The following is a 22,749-nucleotide window of genomic DNA, read 5'->3' as shown; positions in this document are numbered from 1 at the left end:
CAAGAAATGCAAAACTTGCGCCCACACCTCCCCCCTTACTTCCCTCCAAGGCCCCAAGGGATCCTTCCATATCCATCACAAATTCACCTGCACCTCCACACACATCATTTACTGCATCCGCTGCACCCGATGTAGCCTCCTCTACATTGGGGAGACAGGCCGCCTACTTGCAGAACGTTTCAGAGAACACCTCTGGGACACCCACACCAACCAACCCAACCGCCCCGTGGCTGAGCATTTTAACTCCCCCTCCCACTCCGCCAAGGACATGCAGATCCTTCGCCTCCTCCATCGCCAGACCATAGCAACACGATGCCTGGAGGAAGAGCGCCTCATCTTCTGCCTAGGAACCCTCCAACCACAAGGGATGAATGCAGATTTCTACAGCTTTCTCATTTCCCCTCCGCCCATCTTTTCTCAGTTCCAACCCTCAGACTCAGCACCGCCTTCTTGACCTGCAATCTTCTTCCCGACCTCTCTGGCCTATCATCCTCACCTTAACCTCCTTCCACCTATCATATTCCCAACACTCCTCCCCCAAGTCCCTCCTCCCTACCTATTATCTTAGCCTGTTTGGCACACCCTCCTCATTCCTGAAGAAGGGCTTATGCCCAAAACGTCGATTCTCCTGCTCATTTGATGCTGCCTGACCTGCTGCGCTTTTCCAGCAACACATTTTTAAGCTCTGATCTCCAGCATCTGCAGTCTTCACTTTCTCCTAGTTGCAGAAATGTTTGTACCCACACACCTCCATACATAACTCCACATGGGAGCAGATAGTTTTAGGATATAACCCACCCAATATTTGGGACAAAACTGACAATCATATACCAATTTCATTTCAACAATCACTAAGATTAGACTGTGTGCAGTCCATTCAGAAATTGGTTAGTAAGCCAGCAGTGGGCCAGAGGAGAAGGAACTTAATTCCTTTCAGAAATAAAACAAAGAACTGAGGATGCTGGAAATCTGAAACAAAAAGAGAGAGTGCTGGAGAAACTCAGCAGGTCTGGCAGCAGCATCTGTAGAAGCAAAATATTTTTAGTCCATGACCCTTGGATAAGAATTCTCGAACCTAACTTTGGTTTCATTTGTTAAAATTTTGAAATCTTGTCAGTGATAACTCTCATAATGATGGATGAAGTAAATAAAACAGATGTTAATTGTTTCAATGCAAAGCACTGAATAGCAGATGGTACTCAACTAGCGATAACGTGCTCAACCCAAAACATAACAGCAGCTGCTGTGCTCCTGTAGTTGGGCAGAACTTGCAGGACAATCCTGAGTGCATTAACAGCCACACTAACAACAAATTTAAGATAATTAGTCAAGCTTGTGACATTTCTTCTTAAAGCTTATTGGAAGTGACATATATTCATATGCAGGAATTTCATTCTCTGCAAACAAAAAGAATGTGTTCAAGCTCCTTTGAGATACTCGGAGCTTGGGTAGCTTATGTTTCCTTTTTATTTCTCTATAGCAATGCCACTATCAATCAGAATTGACTTGTCAACTAACCAGCACCATCTTCTCCTGAAATATAAATTGTTGAGGCCATTTAAAATTTGGCATTCTTGTGTTTTTCATTGAGTGCAAGCTCAACACATTTTAGCAACACACTCCTCTTTCTTATGATTTCTTAGTTCTGTAAAACTACGTGAGTGTACATGTGATGTTTTTATTCTGTATCTTTTATTGGACAGCAGAGGACTAAAGTTATATCTGTTCAATTATTGGTTGTACTTATGTTTGTCTCAATTTTGAATATTTATTTTTTCAAATAGTGAGCTTCTATCTCTAACATGCTGAGATTTAAATCTCTCATTTCACAGACAGAACAGTTATAGTAATGTAGTTATTTATGTAAATTCCTAAAATCTTTATTACATAGTTTTAAATGGCAATGAAATGTAGCTTTGTTTTGCATCTAATAACCCTATAATGTTTAAATTTAGGAGATTAATATTTGGACCCAATGTCATTGACATCCGAATTTCTCCCATTTGGAAGCTACTTTGTAAAGAGGTAAGTTTTATTTTATGTGACTTTTTAAATCACATTTCTCACTTTAAATGTAAATCTAACATTATAATTTTGGTTTTCTTTTCTTCACAGGTTTTAAATCCATTTTATATATTTCAAATATTCAGTGTGTGTTTGTGGCTTTCTGAGGATTATACTGAATATTCAGTTGCACTCATAATTATGTCATTCATTTCCATTGCCTTTTCTGTCTATGATGTGCGTCAGGTGAGTGCTAAAACAGAGGTTACATTAAAAGGTTTGTTTAGTCTTATCTTCATCAATATTTACAGTGCTGTAAACAATTAAATTGCCTACTTTCTGATTCCAACCATGTCTAAACTTCTAAACTTTCAATTTTAAATTTGTTAAGAAGACATATGTTTCATTTGCACTTAAATTTATATTTCACCTCCTGAGATTTGACAAATGAAATGCAAGGATTTAATTTTATTGGGAAAAATAATAAAATAAGCAGAGTAAATTCTTATGTTTCTTTACCGTTTGCAGCAATCGATAAAGTTGTACAGACTTGTAGAATCTCACAATAACATGATGGTCACCATCTGCAGAAAAGGTGGAGGTGAGCGAAAGCTATAATTTTGTAATTATATTCTGCTTGGTATCCTGAGCTGTATTAGAAAAGCCTTCACATCATGTGTAATCGCATTGTCTGATTTGCTTTTGCTTCACAATTCATCACTCATTCCTTTAAATTCTTCATTACTTGTTTCTTTTCACTGAAAAATTTTGTCAGCAATATATCCAATAAAAGCTTCCAAACAGTATCCTGAACTACACTATTCTGATTTTTGCAGGATCATTTACAACTTATTGTGCAGAAATTTCAAGCAAACTAATCCCAAATAACTGGATGAAACTAATAAATTTATGTCATTTTGCACTTTTCCAGCCATATAGCAGAAGGGGCTTGAAACTTCCACCAGGAGAGAAAGGGCAGTGTGGTATCTCAGGTTCTATACTACTGTAGGAAAATGAAAGAATTCCTGAGACACAGAGTACATAGTAACCTGAGATACTATGTACTCTGTGTCTCAGGAATTCTTTCATTTTCCTACAGTAGTATAGAAAGGAAAGGAATTATATTTCTGTAATCAGGTATAGAAATTTGTTGCATGTTTTCTCCAGTTCAGCATAAACACTATCTTTTATGCATTTCTGACACATTTAGACAAATATTTCAATAACTTGGTATTGAATTATGTAATAATCATGGATAATAATATTTAAACATTCCCAGGTAAGCTCATTTGTATTTTCCTAATGAACAACTGAAGAACATTTTAACGTCTCGTCAGTTGGGAAATAAGAAGCTAAGTCATGAATTCATAATCCTATTTTTAGTAAAGTTCAACACAATTCATTCTGATTGTCATAATGCCTAAAATATTAATACATGCTGCTTTACCCTATTGACAATTGAAAATCACCTGACAGGTTGGGCAAAATGTTCCCAGCTGCATAGTAGTAGGCTTCAGGGTGATGGAGAGGCCACACACCAACCCTTTGCAGAAGCTGCTCACTCAATCAAGATTACATACCTGTGGCAAGGTGAGGAAACATTGGAGCCTGAGGTGCAGAACCCATCCTTCCCCAGTTTTATCCTGGTATCTGAATATTGAACAGTACCACTTTCCAATCCTTTTGCGTGCTTACACACACACACATCCAAGTAAAAGGAATGGACTAAAACTTACAGGGAACATACTTTTTCCATGCAATTTCCTAATCTGTATCCCCACATCTTAGCCCAGACATCAAAAGTGAACTTTTGTATTGATGTTACTTTGTATTTTCCTTTGATTTTGAGAGGGAGGCAAAATGAAATCTTTAGGTTAAGCACAGAATTACATTAATTATTACAATGTAACCCCCTTCTTATATTTATTTTAAGCTCAAGGCATGTGAAAAATGAGCACAGTAAAATTGGCTTGGTGCACAGTGATGCAAACAAACTGACCATGTCCATAAAGTGGTCTGTGAATTATGATTTCAAGGTTCGCATAAAGATTTGTCGCTCGGGTGCCAGTTGTCATAGTTGTGGGTATGTACGCTGAGCTGGGAAGTTGATTTACAGACATTTTGTCCTCTGTCAAGATGACATTTTCAGTGTTTTGGAGCCTCCTGTGAAGCCCTGCTGTACTGTGTCTTCTGGAATTTATTCAGTTCCTGCTGCTTCCCGTTTCTGATTCCAGTTGTTTGTTGTGGATGCTGGTATATTGGGTCTAGGTACATGTGCTTGTTGATGGACACGAACACTAACTAGCCACTAAACGCCACACCCAGCTGTCCCTAATAGCCACACACACAGATGACAAGGACCACAGATTTGACTGGGACAACACAACAATCAGAGGACAAGCTAAACAGAGGGCAGTCAGAGAATTTCTGGATGCATGGGCATGTATCCACAGACTCCATCAACAAGCACACAGTTGTGGGTGAACATACCCACAACTATGAGAATTATGATGTTGTACAGCATGTATAGATCCCTTCTCGTTCTGTGTTCCAATTCAAAATACTAGCAGCAAAGATTTAGTCTTAAATGAAATTTTTCCTATTCACCCTGGAAGATGATGAAAAACGAAGTGGATTCACTAGATTGCAGGTTGTGGTTTATATTTGCAGGATACGAGAAAGTGCCATCAAGTGAACTGGTGCCTGGTGATGTATTTATAGTTACAGGAAATAAACAAGTATTGTCCTGTGATGCCATACTGATCCATGGGGGCTGCATTGTCAATGAGAGCATGCTTACAGGTAAGAATCTCAGTTTCATTTGCATTTGAAATTCTATCTTGTTCTCAGAAAAGTGACAATTCAAAAAAACTTCATTGACACTTGGACATATGCTGGGAATGTGGAAATCAAGTGTCCTTGATTTTTTTTTGATTCACTCACAGGGTGAGTGCTTTGCTGGGTAGAATCATAGAATCCCTACAATGCAGAAAGATGCCTTTCGGCCCATCGAGTCCACACTGACTCTCCAAAGAGCATCCCACTCAAACCCAGACCCCCACACTATCCCCATAGCCTCACATTTACCATGGCTAACTCACCTTAGCCTGCACATCCCTAGACAATACGGACAATTTACAGCGGCCAATGCACCTAACCTGCACATCTTTGGATCTTTGGGTAACCCAGAACAATGACCTAACTGAATGAGAAAATTCCTTCTTCTGTAAATTAAACATCTTTTCTGAAAGATAGACTGATCTAGAGAATCAAGGGACAGTAGGAAAGTGATGGTAAGGCAAAAGATCAGCCCTGATCACGTTGAATGGTTGAAGATTCTGTAGCATTTATATGGTTTATTTATATTCCTCTTGCATATGTCCTTGTGTTCATTTGTCCCTGGGAAACAAGAGAAATTCAAAAAATGAAACTTGGAGAAGAGAGTTACCTCCAGAGCAATCTCACAAGTGGCAAGAATCTACCAACAAACAGAATAGATAGACAGGAACCTCTCACTTATGGTGTGGATGTTGGAATGGATTTTGTTCAGTGTAAATTTGTTTCTTTCTCTTCTTGGATAATTTTCTTTTTTTTGCCTTTGAGGTGTGTGATTCTAGTACGTCAGCTGGATTTGGTCATCTCAAGTTTTCTTGAGTCAACCACATAATGTAGGCCCAGAGTCACTTGCAAATGACACATTTGGAGTTAAGGATCACTTTCCTAAAGCATTAGTTGTCTATATTATTGCATACGAGGCAGTACAGTAGCTCAGTGGTTAGCACTGCTGCCTCACAGCGTCAGGGACCTGAGTTTGATTCCAGCCTCGGGCGACTGTCTTTATTGAGTTTGCATGTTCTCCCCATGTCTGTGTGGGTTTTTTCCGGGTGCTCCAGTTTCCTGCCACAATCCAAAGATGTGCAGGTTAGGTGAATTAGCCAAGCTAAATTGCCCATAGTGTTCAGGAATGTGTATATTAGGTGCACTGGTCAGGGATAAATATAGGATAGGGCAATAGATCTGGATAGGTTACTCTTCAGAGGGTCAGTGTGGACTTGTTGGGCCAAAAGGCCTGTTTCCAAACTGTAGGGATTCTGTGATTCAACTGTCATACCTTCAATTGTAGACTACAGCGATAATGACGCAGCATAATGTTTTGCATCCTATTCAGCACACCAACCACCACCCCCCAATACCCAGCCTCCCAACCCCCCACCAGCCAGCCCTCACCATCTACCATCACCACAGACTGGAGTGCATTCCACCTGTCAGCCAATATTACTTCAACAGCCTGCCTTGTGTGAATACTGAACCAGAAAATCTTGAAAAGTAAACTTTTGGATAATGCCAGAAATAGAAAATGTGTCCACATTTTTAAAGCTTTCTTGCTCCATTGAACATTTAGGGAATGCTTCTGCAATGAATTACTGTTAACTGACAGTAACTGTGTTGATGTTCTTATTCTTTGGTTTTACTATACAAGGCGAAAGTATTCCCGTAACAAAGACACCTTTGCCAAGCACAGTTAACTGTAGCAGTTGGAAGAGCTCAACCGAAGATTACAAGCGTCACATTCTGTTCTGTGGGACTCAAGTCATTCAATCAAAGGCAACTAGCGAGGGTGAAGTGAGAGCTGTTGTCTATCGAACAGGTCTGTCTCCTATGAGAGAAAAGTATAAATTATTTAGAATTCAAATGTTTCCTTATGTGCCACATAATGCTAATGTCTCCACCTGCTGCACTTCATTTCAGGAGGATTGCCTTTTTTGTTTGCACTATTTATGGATAATCATCACCTGGGCAGAATATAGAAAGGAATCAATAGAAGGAAAATTGACTGGTTTTATTCCTTGCATACAATCCTACCTTGCTAATCTTCCTTCCTGTCCTCCCTGAACATGAAGATTAATACTGACCTTACTCACAGACCTTACTCTGTCTGCCTAATAGTGTTTTCAAGATTAGACACCAGAGGTATTGATGCTGCAGCAAGTGTGTTATTGAGGCATAAGAATTTGATTCCTCAATTTTCAACAAGGAGTTCAGCGATATTATTGGGAAGGAAGATGACATGCAAAAGTATTCATTCTTCCTCAATGGAGAGAAGGAAATATAGCTAGGAACTCATTGAGATTGCGTTTATTCACTTCCTAATAGTTCTAATCTTATTGCTGTCAAGATCTGTGCGAAGGATTTTTTTTATCTGCTCAATATAAAAGCTTATTAGTCAGAACTAAGAACAGTTTGCAGTCTACAATACATGTGGCGTCTTCAGTTATGATGGAATTAATAGTTTCCTAAACCAATGGCAATCTGTGTATGTCAGAAAATATTTGCTTCATCTCTCACAAAACTTGCTATAAAGAACCGAGTAATAATTTAATCAATTATTATACCTTTAATGACCTTAATAATTTCTCTTCCTTAATACCAATGAAATTGTGTCACAATAGGTTTTACTACTACCAAGGGAGAGTTAGTGAGATCAATTCTGTACCCAAAACCAATTGACTTCAAATTGTACCAAGATGCCTTTCGATTCCTGTTGTGCCTGGCAGCTATTGCAACAATTGGAATGATATATTCAGTTTGTATCCTTGTGTTAAATGGGGTAAGTCAATAATAGTCACTGTCCATATGAAAGCACCTGAAGTAACAAAATCTATGTTATTTTATGTTTGTGTGCTTGGTGAATAGGTTCAAAAATTCCTTTCCTTATTTTCATTTCATTGCCTTAGTCTACTTTCCCTGCACTTATTTTTTCCAGCTAAAATCTCAACCAGTACTCACTGTTCCTCATACCCCAAATACTGCATAGATTAGAGTGGTGTTGGAAAAGCACAGCAGGTCAGGCAGCATCCGAGGAGAAGGATTTTAATTTTTTTTTGTCATGTGGGAACTACTTGTTGACCATCCTTAATTGCTATTGAGATTGTAGGAGTGCAATGCCTTCTACCTGCAGCCTGTGTGGTACAGGTACACATGTAGTGCTATTCAGAAAGGACCTGGATCATGATTTGGGGAGATGGGAGCTGGGACTGGTTGTACAGCGAGGAGGAGAAAGTGAGGACTGCAGATGCTGGAGTTGAGAGTGTTGTGCTGGGAAAATACAGCAGGCCAGGCAGCATCCAAGGAGAAAGATATCTCATGACCTGGCAGAGACTATATTGATGGTGTCCACTGAAGGTTGTATTCCGTGTCATCACTTGCCACTCTTTAAATGCACAATGCAGCTGAAAATTGATTTAGACAATGCTGGAGTGGATAGAGTCAATGTCACTTTGATTGGTGAAAGCATGGGATTGATGTCTGATGGACATTAAAAGATTGCAGGGGCAAATGCATGAAGCGTGAGTTTATAAACTCCAGCTGCATTTCATATGCAAATATGTTTCCTCTCACTTATGCAAGACATGCATATAGAATGTGTTTATGCATCAAATTCCAGTCAAAGGCAGATTGCACCTGCTGCAACCAGGGCTGTGATGAAGCAGACATCAGGGCTGATGGAAGTCTAGCTCCACAGCTTGGAGCACTATGGGGAGGAGCTCCAGTCTATGCACCTTCCTGGGTGTACTGCATTCTGTACAATTGGAGCAGGCAACAAGGTGATGCTGAGAAGCTAGGAAAACAGGAGCTGGAGAAGGATGAAGAGGAAGCTCTCTTGTGGATGACTGAATTCAGATGCATTGGACTCGACAAGGCATACAGAAACTGATTGATGGTCACCATTTAATTTCCATCTCTCGTAAAATGCTCTACATCATAGCTTTTAGAAAAAGTGTTTTAAAAATTACAAGATATTGTGGGGAATATTTAAAATCAAAACAAGAATAGTATTTTAAATCAAGTTAGTTTATAGTTTTGATTGCACATGCTGACTATGCACTCAAATGAGAACTGAGTGAAGCTAATAAAGCCCATGTGGAATAATAGTTGGTTGTTCAGGGCCTAAAATACTTCAAACCAGAAACAAATTTACCATTACATCCTAACTCCGTCCTAAAGCCTTATTTGAAATCATGGAAGCAAGATCATTAGAATAGCCAGGTTACATCAAGACTTCCACTAGGCAGAAGTGGGTACTGCAGATGCTTCATTCCTGATGAAGGGCTTTTGCCCGAAACATCGATTTTCCTTCTCCTCGGATGCTGCCTGACCTGCTGTGCTTTTCCAGCACCACTCTAATCTAGATTCAAGATTTCCACCCTAGACCACAATGGAGAGAAAGTCCTACAAGGAGCTGAAAACAGTTTGTACTTCTGTATAATCAACTGAGAAAACAAACGTCTTGTGGAAGATTACTGGCCCCCTTATAGTTTAACATTTCTCCCAAGTTAAGTTCTTGTGAATTCCACCAAGGCTTATAGAGGTTGTAAAAAGCAGAGTTACTGGTGTAGCCCAGGAGTGTTACCCTAAGATAGTGGAGGAGAAATGTCAATTTTGGTTCCTTCTCCCTCACAAAAAAAGATCACAGAATTGGAAGTATAGAGTAGAATTTCAGTGGAACTTGACTTTGCCTCAATTCTGTTACCAATGATGAAATCTACTGCCATTCCACCCATACCCTGATTGGATTTTGACTTTAAAAGTTATCCTTCAATGTTTTTTGATGTGGTTATATTTTAAACAGTCAGCAGGTGCTTAGGCTTCCAATATGCTGGACTTTATGAATTGGAAGTACACTATCCATCAGATTTTAATGCATAATATCACAGTATCAAAAGCCACCTCTGTGAAATAGGTGTCAAATTATTTGTATAATTTAGTGAAGAACCTATCATGAGATTGAGGCCCGCTCCTGCAAAATTGAATTGTCCTGATGCAGCAGGCAAAGGGTTTAGTGCAGTCAGTGTGGAGCAAAGTAAAGAATAGTTAAGAATAGCTACTGAGCATGTGTATACAGAGCTATGTCATAGTCGTGTGGATCACATGGGATTGGAACCTATGTCTTAGAGTTCCAGATGCATATAACCTGTTTTCAGAAGTCAATATCAGAGTCAAAGTCCAGCATGTCAACACATAATTATAAGCCACAGTCACTCTACATTGCAACTTGTCAGGCCAAGGAAGTATATGGAAGTATATGGAGTATATGGAAGTATATGGCTTGCATTAGTTTCATCTTAAAATAAATTAATAGGAGATCCTGAGGTAAACTGAATCTATGCATCTTACTTGTGTTACATACAGAAAGCAGAAGACATCACTGCAGTCCTCTGGTATTTTAATAAAGCCTGTTAAATATACATTTACCTAAGTGTACACTTGACCTTACTACAGTCAGGTGAATCAAATCTGCTTGTGATCTAGTCATTGATCCTTAAAGAGACTGTGACAAGCCACCACTCAAAAGATATGGTTTTATCTGATTATGGAACCAGGAGGTACAAGACTGCTTCTTTCAGTTTCACTGTACCCTGCAAACTTATATCAGTCATATGTACCCACCCCTACCCTCGCCTTCTATACCAGAAGGCCAGAGCCATCAAACGTTTAGGCCTATATATGCTTTTTGCATATAGAGTTAGCATTTGTTGCAAAAATAATGATGAAGCTCCTAGAATGATCTATTGGTGAGTACAGATGTACTGTTAAACTCAAAATACAGAGGGCTGTCCAGTTTATTAATAATGATTGGTTAGGAGACAAACCGTTGTTTGCATAGTTTATGCCTTGAGTAGCATACTTGAATCACTAACTCAGAACAACTTACAGTGCAAAAGATCATAGAAATTATATTCTTGGCAAAGTCAGAACTTGGATATAGGTTTGCCCACAGCAGTGCTTTGCCTGAGGCTCACTGAAGATGTTACCTAGTATGGTGACAAAGCGTCTGGAAATGAACCTTCCAGCTCAGTGAGCAAACCCACATCCAAAACCTCAACTTGAGCTACAAATCTTCTCAAAACTCGCCAAAGTCGGAACTATAAAAAACAGGTACCATTCATTCACCAGCTGCAGCAAATTGTAGCCCAAAATGATTTGAATCATTCAGTAGAGTTTACATATTGTGATTATTCATCATCTCTTCGACATCATCAAAGGTTTTTGGACAGCATCTACTTTATTTTATATATATAATGAAATATGCTTAATTGACTGAAAGATTATTGACAACGTCTGTCTTTGATAGATTCCACCAGGAAAAGTGGTGAGGAAAGCACTTGATGTGATAACTATTGCTGTATCACCTACCCTACCAGCTTCTGTGACCATAGGTATAATATATGCTCAAGAAAGACTGAAAAAGAAAGGAATCTATTGTATTAACCCACAGAGGATCAATATGTGTGGACAGTTGAATCTTATCTGCTTTGATAAGGTATGCCTATGTTTAAACTTAGACTTATATTTATGTTAATTTGCCATTTATTGTTTTGTCGCATGGTAATCCTTTCAATACTACAACCTTTCAGGCTGGCTTAAACTTGTATTTTACAACAGCATCACTTATTTATCTTGAATTTGGAACCATGAATGGAGTGAGGAACAGGAGGGCCAGACTCAGCAAAACTTTGATAAAACTGTAGTTGAAAGTTGGAGCATTTGGAGTTATATCATCTTTTGTAAGGAAATACAGACGTTGGGAAAGATGAATAAAATGAGGTACCATTTCCCCCAGATCTCACCTCCTGGTGGTACTAGTTTATGCTACACCATTTCATTGTGTAGTTTCAGTTGTATGCATACTTTTCCTTCAAGAGAGTTCACCTTTAAGGACCCCATGTGCTGTGTGTATGTAGTTTTGCAACTCTGCTTTGCAGTTTATCTACTTTACTTCTGTAAGCTGCACACTCAAAATGGTTTGCTGTATTGTCTGCTTTATAGCTTGTAATGTATTTCACTATTTCAAATAAACTAACCTAAGGAGTTAATTAGTCCTTGATGTTAGGAAAATAGCTTGCTGGTAAGCAGTCAAATTCTGTTTGAGAAGTCAGTTGAACTCACTTGAAAAAGGCAAGTGATCTAGGTATATGCTGGATCAATATGCAGAAAAGAAGGTGAAAGTTATGTTGTTATAGTATCCACAAAAATTCCAGGTTTAAATCGATCTCTAAACAGAGCTTAAAATGTTTAAACAGTATTCAGAGTTATTGCTTCTGGATTCAGGACATCCAATGCAGGAAAGCAAACCGTGATGTATTGTTAAGCAATTGGGAACGAAATCTGCATAGATGTAACACGTCAGGATTAACAACTGAAGATCTAAGAGATCTCTAATCACTATGACCTACATTAGAAGACCATTTCAATCAGAATCTGATGATGTATATGATGAAACAAAGAATGGAGAAACCATATCGAAGATAAGTGGGCCTTGCTCAGCTCACAGAGAGGAATGAAGAGCTGGAAGAGTAAGAAAGGAAGCAGGAAGACGTACAAGCTTATGTCTACTCTTGCTAAAATGAATATTTCAACTGCATTAATTGATTGTAAATATTTTCAAAAACTAATACATTCTCTTTATTTGTTTTTCTTGCTTAGTAGAGAGCACAGCATTCCACACTTTCATCTTGAAATTCATTTCTCTATTATTTTTAATCATTTACTAAAATATGAATTAAAGTAGCAGAGAGATGAATTTCATTCAAGTATGTTAGGGTTTGGTGCATCAGGAAACCAAAGTATAACACAGGATAATTTTTGTTTGTGGAATGAGCAGCTTTTTTTACCCCACACTGTTCTAATTATCAGATACATATATTATTTTGTACTTTATACAGACTGGAACTCTGACTGAGGATGGACTGGATTTATGGGGCTTGGTATCAACTAAAGGGAAGGGGTATGTTACCTTTAAATTATAGCAACAGAAAATTTAACAAGGTTTGAAGATGCACAGTGTAAAAGAGTAATAGCAATATATTGATGAATTGATAAATGCATACTAAATTCTTGCTACAAAATTGGTTTTTGGCATTGACATATCAACTTTTGTGGAAGATACATATCTCTCTTGGTCATGGACGATATGTAAAGTGTGATATCAGAACATATAGAAGAGCAGGGATTGTTGTAGTGAGGAACATCTATGCTTTATCCATTTTGTTTACATCTTTGGAAATGCAGTAATCTAGCAGTTCATGTATATTGTTGGACATCTTGCCATGATCATTTTTAAAATGTACAAATTACATTGTATTTCTGACATCTCACTTTTGAACAAAATAAACAGTTTGATATCTTTGAAAAATATTTTCATCCTTGAAACCACTGAAATAGCAATTCCTGTTGTTAATAATACTTTTGATATTTCAAAATGGTTTTAGCTTACCTATGAAAAATGATGACACTTATAAATTGATAACAAAAGAGGAACAATAGAGCACTGTTTAAGACTGATTTTATGCTTTTAGTAAGACTTTTCTAAATATCCAGTTTACAGAATATATTCAAGTTTAACAATGGAGATACGTTACCATGGGGGCCACTATTTGGTGCTATGGTCAGTTGTCACTCACTCATCCTCTTAGACAACACTCTTCAAGGTGACCCTCTGGATTTGAAAATGTTTGAGATCACTCGTTGGGTAAGAGACAGATTACATATTTTAAAGGTATTATATGCTTTCATTTTGACAAACTAAGACCCAAATGAATTGCTTCAGTTCAACACTTTACGTTATCATTTTCCAAAAACATCACCTATATTATATCCTATTTATTGCTTTAGCTTCACAACCCTTGCTCCTAAACTCTCCATTCCCCTGACCTCATGTGCATATCCCTGTACCTTTTGGCTCATTGTTGCTAATTGTGACTTCAACTCCTTGAGCCCTACCTATACTACTTCAAGTTCTTCCTGAAATTCATCTGTTCTAGCAATATTTTGATTTCCTCTCCTAATATTGCAGCATCCATGATTGATTAGATATCTGTAAAATACATTGGAATTTTTTTTTCTGTACTAAGTGTTCTACGTAAACTTAAGTCATTGCTTATGTTATTATTTGAGTATTGTATTACATGATTACAAAGCAAATGTTCCAGAAAGTTCTGGCAACTTAAAAATTACTTTGATGTCTTGAGAGTAATTTTAACCTAACTTTCGAATTGGAAAACTGTTGACTCTTATATCCCACTTGCATTTAACTTCAACTAGAGTGAGTAGGAAGTATAATTAAATAGGGTGGTCACATTTTTTAACTCACGTGTCCTGCAGATTAAATGAAAATTCTTCCAAACCCCAATTCTCCATTCTCAAGGTAATACTATTAATTTGATTTTTCATCTATTTGCCTAAATTTGTGCATTATAAGTGCAAATTATTCCCTTGTGTGGAAGGCAAGCTGATAGAAAATTAATTTTGTGTCTAACTGTGAAAATAACATGTTAATTAGGTCTAGTTGTATGCAGATATTGGGTATTCACTGATAGCTCACTTTTATAGACACAAATTGAACTGTTACTGTTGGGTTAGACTGTACATATTGTAATGTATAATTCTTGAAATAAATGCTTACACAAATGTGTAAAGATTGGTTTCAGTTTTATTCTTCACAGTTGGCTTTCTGAATAAAGAAGTCAGCTTGTGGGTGAAACTGATACAAATTTACTCTGTGTGTATAATACACAACCTCAAAATGAATTTATTATAAATGAAAGTGAATGAGCTACTTTGCAAAATAATATTGATAAAAATTGCAGCGAGCAAAAATAGGCCTTAAAGTGGATTTTATAGCTGAGGAGGTGTTGATCTGTTGGCATCTTTTAGCTGAGATTGTTAACAATGGTCACTGTTTCACTGGGTTAGGTAAATATTTCTGATCCCATAATACTGATCAAAAAATGACATAGAAGGTCTCCCAGGTTTTCTGACTAACATCTCTCAGCTGATGTAATTAAAGGCAGAATATTGGGTCATTAATTTTCTTTACTGTTTGTGGAACTTTGTATATAGTTTGGATATTGTGGCTGCCTATAGATTCAGGGGTAACTACAATTCTAAATAGTTACTACTTTGGAGTAGTACAGTGGCTTAATGCTGCCTTACAACACCAGGGATCCAGGTTCAATTCCACCCTTGGACAACTGTCAGTGTATATGGAGTATGCACATTTTACTTGTGTCTGCATGGGCTTCCTTCCAAAGACCAAATTTATGCAGATTAAGTGGATTGGCCGTGCTAAATTGCACCATAATGTACAGGCAAAGTAGATTAGCCTTTGTACATGTGAGGTTACATGGTTAGGGTGGGGGACTGGGTCTGGGTGGGATGCTCTTTGGAGGTGCAGACTTGAAGGTCTGATTGGCCTCTTTCCACACTGTAAGGATTCTATAACTTGCGAAGTACTTTGGGAAGTTCTGAGTATGTAAAGTTGCTCTGAAAAAAAAGTTATTTCCTTCATCTCAACTAATGCTTTTGTCAGTATTGTTACAAAAGAGAGAAGCCATCAGATTTATTCAGATAAGCAATTGGTATTTGTCCACATCACTACAATTTGAGTACACAAATATTAAAATATATTTTGAGTTAAATTAATTACTAGTTTCATTAAACTATATATTTATTGAACTCATAACAGGAGTTGAAAGAAAATACAATGTTAAAGCTGCAAAATGAGGAAACACATTCATTCATTGTCAAACCTGGGCCTAAAGCTAATAAGGTAAATTACTTTGGAAAAAAAACTGATACGCTGCTTCTAAAGCAGAATCCAATTTATCACAAATTTATCAGAAAATTTGTGGTTTACATTCGAGAATCAATTATTTTTAGTTTATCTGTTTACACCCAATTCACTAAGTTGAAGCTCAGGAGAGGAAACTGTCGGCAAATATTTGCAATAGTGGAATTAAGCTCAAACAATGATGATTACAAATGAATGAGGACAGAACTGACTTGAGTGGACTGGGAAAGGAGTTTAGCAGCAAAGACAGCTGAGGAACAATGGCATATGTTTAATAAAATATTGTTCAGGTTCATGGCAAAGATGTATTCTGGTGAGGAAGAAGTATTCTAGGAAAGGGATAATCCAACAATAGTTAACCAAGGAAATTAAGAATAGCATAAAATTGAAAGCAAAAAACATGTAGTATGGGAAAGTACTTATAGAACAGAAGATTGGGGACGTTTTAGAAAACTAACAAAAGATGATAAAAAAATTGAAGGCAAACAAAGGCAAGGACTGATTAGGGTTAGTCAGCTAGCTTTGTGTGTGGGAAATCATGTCTCATGAATTTGATTGAGCTTTTTAAAGAAGTAACAAAGAGGATTGATGAGGGCAGAGCGGTACATGTGATCTCTATGGTCTTCACTAAGGCATTCAACAAGGTTCCTCATGGGAGACTAGTTAGCAAGGTTAGATCTCATGGAATACAGGGAGAACTAGCCATTTGGATACAGAACTGGTTCAAAGGTAGAAGACAGAGGGTGGTGGTGGAGGGATGTTTTTCAGACTGGAGGCCTGTGACCAGTGGAGTGCCACAAGGATCAGTGCTAGGTCCATTGTTTTTCGTCATTTATATAAATGATTTGGATCTGAACATAATGGGTATAGATGAGGTGTAGTGGACAGTGAAGAAACTTACCCCTGAGTATAATGAGATCTTGATCAGCTAGGCCAATGGGCAGAGCAGTGGCAGATAGAGTTTAATTTAGATAAATATGAAATGCTGCATTTTGGAAAAGCAAATCAGACCATGATTTACAAACTTAATGGTAAGGTCCTTGGGAGTGTTGCTGAATAAAGAGACTTTGGAGTGCAGATTCATAGTTCCTTGAAAGTGGAGTCGCGGGTAGATAGGATAGTGAAGAAGGCATTTGGTATGCTTTCCTTTATTGGTCAGAGCACTGAATATAGAAGTTAGGAGGTCATGTTGTGGCTATACAGTACATTGGTTAGGGCACGTTTGGAATATTGCGCGCAATTCTGGACTCCTTCCTATCGGAAAGATGTTGTGAAACTTGAAAGGGTTCAGAAAATACTTACAAGGATGTTTCCAGAGTTGGAGGATTTGAGGTATAGAGAGAGGCTGAGGAGTGACCTTCTGGAGGTTTATAAAATCATGAGGGGCATGGATAGGATAAATATACAAGGTCTTTTCCCTGAGGTAGGGGGAACTAGAGGGCATAGGTTTAGGGTGAGAGGGGAAAGATATAAAAGGACCTAAGAGGCAATGTTTTCACACAGAGGGTGGTCTGTGTGTGGAATGAGCTGCCAGAGGAAGTGGTGAAAGCTGGCACAATTACAGCATTTAAAAGACATCTGGATGGGTATATGAATAGGAAGGGTTTAGGGGATATGGGCCAAGTGCTGGCAAATGGGACTAGATTAGGTTAGGATATCTGGTCGGAATGGATAGGTTGGACTGAAGGGTCTGTTTCCGTACTGTACATCTCTATGACTCTATAAAAGAAACTTGGAGTAAAGCAATATGAAGACAGACAGAAAGGACTTCCGTAAACATATAAAAATGAAGACAGAAGCCAAATTGAGTGGAAGTGTTGAATAAGTATTTTGCATATCTGTTCACTGGAGAAGACATTAATAGCATTTCAAAGTAACTAAATGTTTGAGGGGCAAAAAGAAGAGAGGAAATAAATACAATAACTATAACTAAAGAAAATGTGCTGGCAAAACTAATGGGACTAATGACTGATAAGTGCCCTGGTCTGGAGGAGATACATCCTAGATATTAAAGGAAGTACCAACAGAGATAGTGGACACACTGGTGATCATCTTCCAGGAATCTTTGGATTGTGGAGCAATTACAGTTGATTGGAAAACTGCCAAAGCAACACATTTATTTAAAAAGGGAAGGAGACAAAAACAAAGCAGGTATCTGTAGGCCATTTGACTTGTTATTGCATGTTATTCAGAAAATGTTAGAGTGGATCATACAGGATGAAATAATAGAGCATTTAGAAATCCATAATATTATTCAGCAGAGTCAGCATGGCTTCATGAATGGGAAATAAAGCCTAAACAAATTGACTGGATTTTTTTGAGATGGTTACAAGCAGGATAGAGGCAAAGGCAAAGCAGTGGTTGTGATACACTTGGATTTTCAGAAGATGCTTGATAAAGTACCACATGTTAGGCTACTTAAGGAGAAAGGTAGTGTTGGAAATAGTACAATAGTAGGCATAGACGATTGACTAAACAATAGAACACAGTGAACTGGGATAAGGGCAGACATTTTAAGGATGGCAGCCAATAATGACTGGTGCGCAAAGCCATCATAACCTGTGCTGGGGCCACAATTATTTACACTGTATATTAAAGACAGATGAAGAAAGAGAATGTACCAAAGTTAAGTTTGTTCATGACAAAATGTGATTGGCAAGGCAAGTGGTGAGGATTACCCAGAGTCTGCAGTGGAGCATTGACAGATTAAGCAAGTGGGCAAAGCTTTGGCAGACTGGGCGGCACAATGTCTCAGCAGTTAGCACTGCTGCCTCACAACGCCAGGGATCCAGATTCAATTCCACATCAATTCCCTCTGACATGCTAAAATTGCCCATAGTGTTCAAGGATGTGTAGGTCTGGTACTTTAGTCAGGGGAAATGTGGAGTAATCGGTCTGGGTGGGATACTCTTCGGAGGGGCAGTGTGGACTTGTTGGGCTGAATAGCCTGTTTCCACACTGTAGGAATTCTATGATTCAGACTGAATATAATGTGAGGTTATACACTTTGGCAGGAACAATAGAGGAGCTAAATGTTAGTTAAATGGAGAAAGACTGCAAAAAGCTATGGAACAGAGAGATTTTCGGAGTCCTCAACCGTGGATCACTAAAAGCCAGCATCCAAGTTCTGGTGTGTTACAGGGAAGACAAATGGAATGTTGGTCTTTATTTTAAAGAGAATGGAGTAGAAAAGTAGATTTTGCTACAACTGTGCAGCACATAGTTCAGAATAATATGAATGGTTTGGGTCTCTTACCTAATTGGAAGCAGTCTAGAGAAGGATTGGTAGGCTGATACCAAGTATGGAGGAACTGTCTTATGAGGAGATGTTATGTAAGTTGGGCCTGTGTTTATTGAAATTTAGAAGAATGAGAGCTGACCTCTTTGAAACATAAAGATTCTTATGGGCCTTATCAGGTTAGATATGGAAAGGTTTTTTCCTCTTGTGGAAGAGTTTAGAATAGAGGGCATCATCTCAGAGTAAAGTATGGTCCATTTAAGACAGAGATGAGAAGGAATTTCTTCTGTCAGAGGGAATTGAATCTGTGGAATTCTTTTTTACTGCAGAGGGCTGTTGAAGATGGATCATTAAATATATTCAAGGCTGAGATAAACCGATTCTTAATCAGTAAGGGAATCAAGAACTTTGTGGAAAAGACAGGAAAATGGAGTGAGGGATTATCAGATCAGCCATGATCTCATTGAAGAGCAGAGCAGACTCACTGGGCTGCAAGCCCTACCTCTGCTTCTATGTTTAATGGTTGTATGGTTTATAGAGCAAAGATGAGTAAAATGAGATTTAACAAAGATTTTTCAAAACAAAGTTGTAGAGACTATTGATAAAGTATTTGGTAGAATATTTGCTCTGAGGACATAATGGTAAAAAGCTATCAATTTATATTTATGAGGCGACACAATGAAATGTTGGAACATTTGACCAGAAGGAGTGCTTAAAGTTGTTCTCCCAGGAAAACTGAGTAAAAGTTTGAAGCAGAGGAAGTTATTGATATATGGAGAGAGTGGTAAATGGAGGCCAAATATGCTGTAAAGTCTTGTGGATCTAATAACAGGAAATTAATGGCACCTAAAGTGTATCAGTGTTATTTGAATGTTAATATTATTGTGTTTTGCAGGTATCAAAGGAAGGTGTCATTGTTCTGAAACAGTATCCATTCTCACCAACATTGCAGAGGATGTCCGTTATAACTCAAGTGATTGGAAAAGAAAAACTGACTGTTTACCTCAAGGGAGCACCTGAGATGGTTACTCAACTTTGTAAACCTGAAACAGGTTTGAATGGCTATCTATGAAAATGAAAATCATTTATCAATATTATGATCAATTCCAGAAATAAAGTGGTGTTATATGTAAAGTTCTTGATAGATATTTCTGTAAAACATGTTAGGAGAAAGTCAAAAATTAAAGATATACTGGAGGTAAGATCAATCAAATATATGAAAATATACGATGGTATAAAATAATTAAGTAGTGAATTTGAACATTAATTTGAACACATTCAGGATGATAGGACTGGTGATGTATCAAGTTGCAGTATGTGAGAGCTCTTGGATGCCAGTTTGATCCAGAGCAAACACGTCTGCAGTATGTGTTTGATGTTTGGGCAGCGTTAGCTCAGAGTTTGTGTTGGAGGCTGAACTGCAGACACTGTGATGCAGGGAAAAATCAGGCAGGCACAACTCTTTGGAATAGTGTGTAATATACTACTTCTTTTCTGCAGTTATATACGGAAATGAAGTTGAACTACTATTACTGATAAACCAGGAAAGTTTTGAAGTATAGTCAAATGCTGCACTTTATTGAGCTATGTAATACAATGTATTATGTTGAAACAGTAGGGGAGAGAATTTGAGAAATCAAGACTAAGTGGCACGAGAATCTTTCAAGTTAAGGAAATCCTGTCTGACAACAGCCCTCTGATTGGTTTAGCTGCAAAACGTTAAAATGCTGAATACGCCAAGTACAGCCAAAGGAAAGAAACATGCAGATCTTACAGACAGAAAACATACATCTCACCCTCTCTCTTTGTGGGGAAAAAGACAGAAAAACCAAGAGAGTTTAAGAAGAAAGAATTCGAAAACAAGAAAAGACATGGGTCCACATGATCAACCGTTGAATTAAAGAATGAATATCATCTTCAGACACAGATTATCATCATTGCCAAAACCAACTATAAATTAAAATAGGATTTCATACATCTATACATTTGTGATCACTTGTTGAACAGTGGGGTACGATTATCAGCTCACTTCCCAATTAAGTCATGTCAAGGCTGTCCTGATTTGTTCAATGATCAGGGCAGAACAGTGTAACTGTGAGTGAGGCAGTTAAGAGCTCTCAGAGGGTAGGATAAGGGACCTCAGCATTTACAATTGTCTAAAAGGTTTGAGATTCTTTCAGATTGTTTGTCTGAGAGTGAGGGATACAGATGGATGACCTCATTGACCACTGCACCATGATACAGGAAGCTGTTTAAGTGGGAGGGGAGAAAAAGAGAATGCAGTGGTAGTAGGGGACAGCATAGTCAGTGAGATTGATTTTGATCTCTGCAGCAAAGAATGCAAGTCCAGTTGGCTATGTAGCCAGCGCTGCCAGGACTTACAACATCTGCTAAGGGAAAGAAACTTACAGTGGGATAGGGAAGATCCAGTTGTCATGGTTCATGTATGTACTAATGACATAGACAGGAAAAAGAGAGACATTCTGCATTGTTAGGGCAAGGAGCTAGGCACAAAATTAAGAAGCAGAATCTCTGGGTTATTATCTGGGTCATATGCAAATCAATGGGGGAAAATCGGATTAGAGTGATGAATGAATTGATTAGATTAGATTAGATTACTTACAATATGGATCAAAGTTTGGTGTGGAAGATGTGGTTCCAATTCATGGGGTACTGACACCATGCAACACAGTCATTGGCATTGACATGGCAGTGAGAAAGGACTAAGCGTGGAATGGCAGTTGCCTCCCAGTGGTCTAAGGTGGAATCAGCAGTGACGGCAAGATCGCAACTCCTCCTATTGATTGGAGGCAGCAGCCGGAACAAGAATACAGCTCCTTCCAGTGATCGATGCAAGACTAGTAGGCTGGCTTGAGAATGTGTATAGGGTATAAGCAGGCAAGGAAAGAGTGAAGTTCTAAGTTTTGTGAAACAAGAGGTTCAGCTGAGCATGAATCAGATCAGATAACAACTTACAGTTAACAATGGGGTAATGGAGGCAAGGGTAATGTGTTAACAAGGTGGAAAAGCAGTCATTATGTAGAGCCATTTAATAATATTACAAGCATTTAGTATGTGAGGTCAGTTTAACAAGGTGAAAGTATTCATTATGTGAAGCCAGTTATTCATTGTGTAACAGCAGATTGCTTAATCCTTACTAATGAAACTCGCTGATTGTGACAGTCACCCAATCAATATTACCTTATTTAATGTTCCTCCTTGTAAAATGACTACGTGGTTCATTGAGAAACTGCTGTTCCAGAGAAGACCGTGAACCCATGTCTCTGTGCACATTGGCGATTTTTCTCTCTCCCTCCAGGGCCCAGAATAAAGATGAAGGAGGTAAAAATACACTGTGTCTCTAAGCGTTTTTCTTTGACTGAGGAGGGAGTGGAACGACAGGCTAAGTGTTCTATATCTCTTTTCTGACATGGGACTTTAAGAAGAATTGGATTTTTTTTTTCTCCTTTGGGTTCTGCTTCTTTTATTTTTCCTGTATTTTTACAATTCAGGTTTTGTAACTAAGGTGGTGCTGGAGAATGCCAACTTTGTACACTTTCCACTGTACTCATGTATTCCTATACTTGAACACACGTGACAATAAAATATAATTCTAATTCCATCTGTTTCTCCCTCCACAGATGTTGCCACACCTGCTGAGTTTCTCCAGCATTTTCAGTGTTAGTTAATACTGTGACATGGTTAAATTAGGTCTTGTGCTACCAGCCATGCAAAATATGGAATACTAAAATAACACAGTTTTGTAAGGAACAGCCATTTCGAACATTGCATGCAATTGTAGTGTTGGCAGTCAGCAGTAACTTCACTTCAATCAATGCCACTCTCCTTTAAGAGGACCAGGCTGCCTTTAAGAGTC

The 22,749-nt window shown here is 38.2% G+C and overlaps 1 protein-coding gene across 1 annotated transcript in view; it reads left to right on the top strand.

Moving 5' to 3' along the window:
- The window catches only part of LOC122556378 (probable cation-transporting ATPase 13A4), a 107,626-nt gene that overhangs the window by 48,724 nt on the left and 36,153 nt on the right, over positions 1-22,749 (top strand). Inside the window, exons 7-17 of the mRNA XM_043703012.1 lie at positions 1,956-2,025; positions 2,116-2,250; positions 2,533-2,605; positions 4,675-4,806; positions 6,485-6,652; positions 7,455-7,612; positions 11,138-11,326; positions 12,729-12,790; positions 13,384-13,534; positions 15,530-15,613; positions 19,768-19,924. Coding sequence (XP_043558947.1) covers positions 1,956-2,025; positions 2,116-2,250; positions 2,533-2,605; positions 4,675-4,806; positions 6,485-6,652; positions 7,455-7,612; positions 11,138-11,326; positions 12,729-12,790; positions 13,384-13,534; positions 15,530-15,613; positions 19,768-19,924 — 1,379 coding nt within the window. The remainder of the gene's footprint in view (positions 1-1,955; positions 2,026-2,115; positions 2,251-2,532; positions 2,606-4,674; positions 4,807-6,484; positions 6,653-7,454; positions 7,613-11,137; positions 11,327-12,728; positions 12,791-13,383; positions 13,535-15,529; positions 15,614-19,767; positions 19,925-22,749) is intronic.

This window comes from Chiloscyllium plagiosum, chromosome 13 (assembly GCF_004010195.1).
Source record: "Chiloscyllium plagiosum isolate BGI_BamShark_2017 chromosome 13, ASM401019v2, whole genome shotgun sequence".
NCBI classification, from domain to species: domain Eukaryota; kingdom Metazoa; phylum Chordata; class Chondrichthyes; order Orectolobiformes; family Hemiscylliidae; genus Chiloscyllium; species Chiloscyllium plagiosum.
Note: the sequence above shows the minus strand (reverse complement) of the source record. Positions and strands in the feature narration are given on the sequence as shown.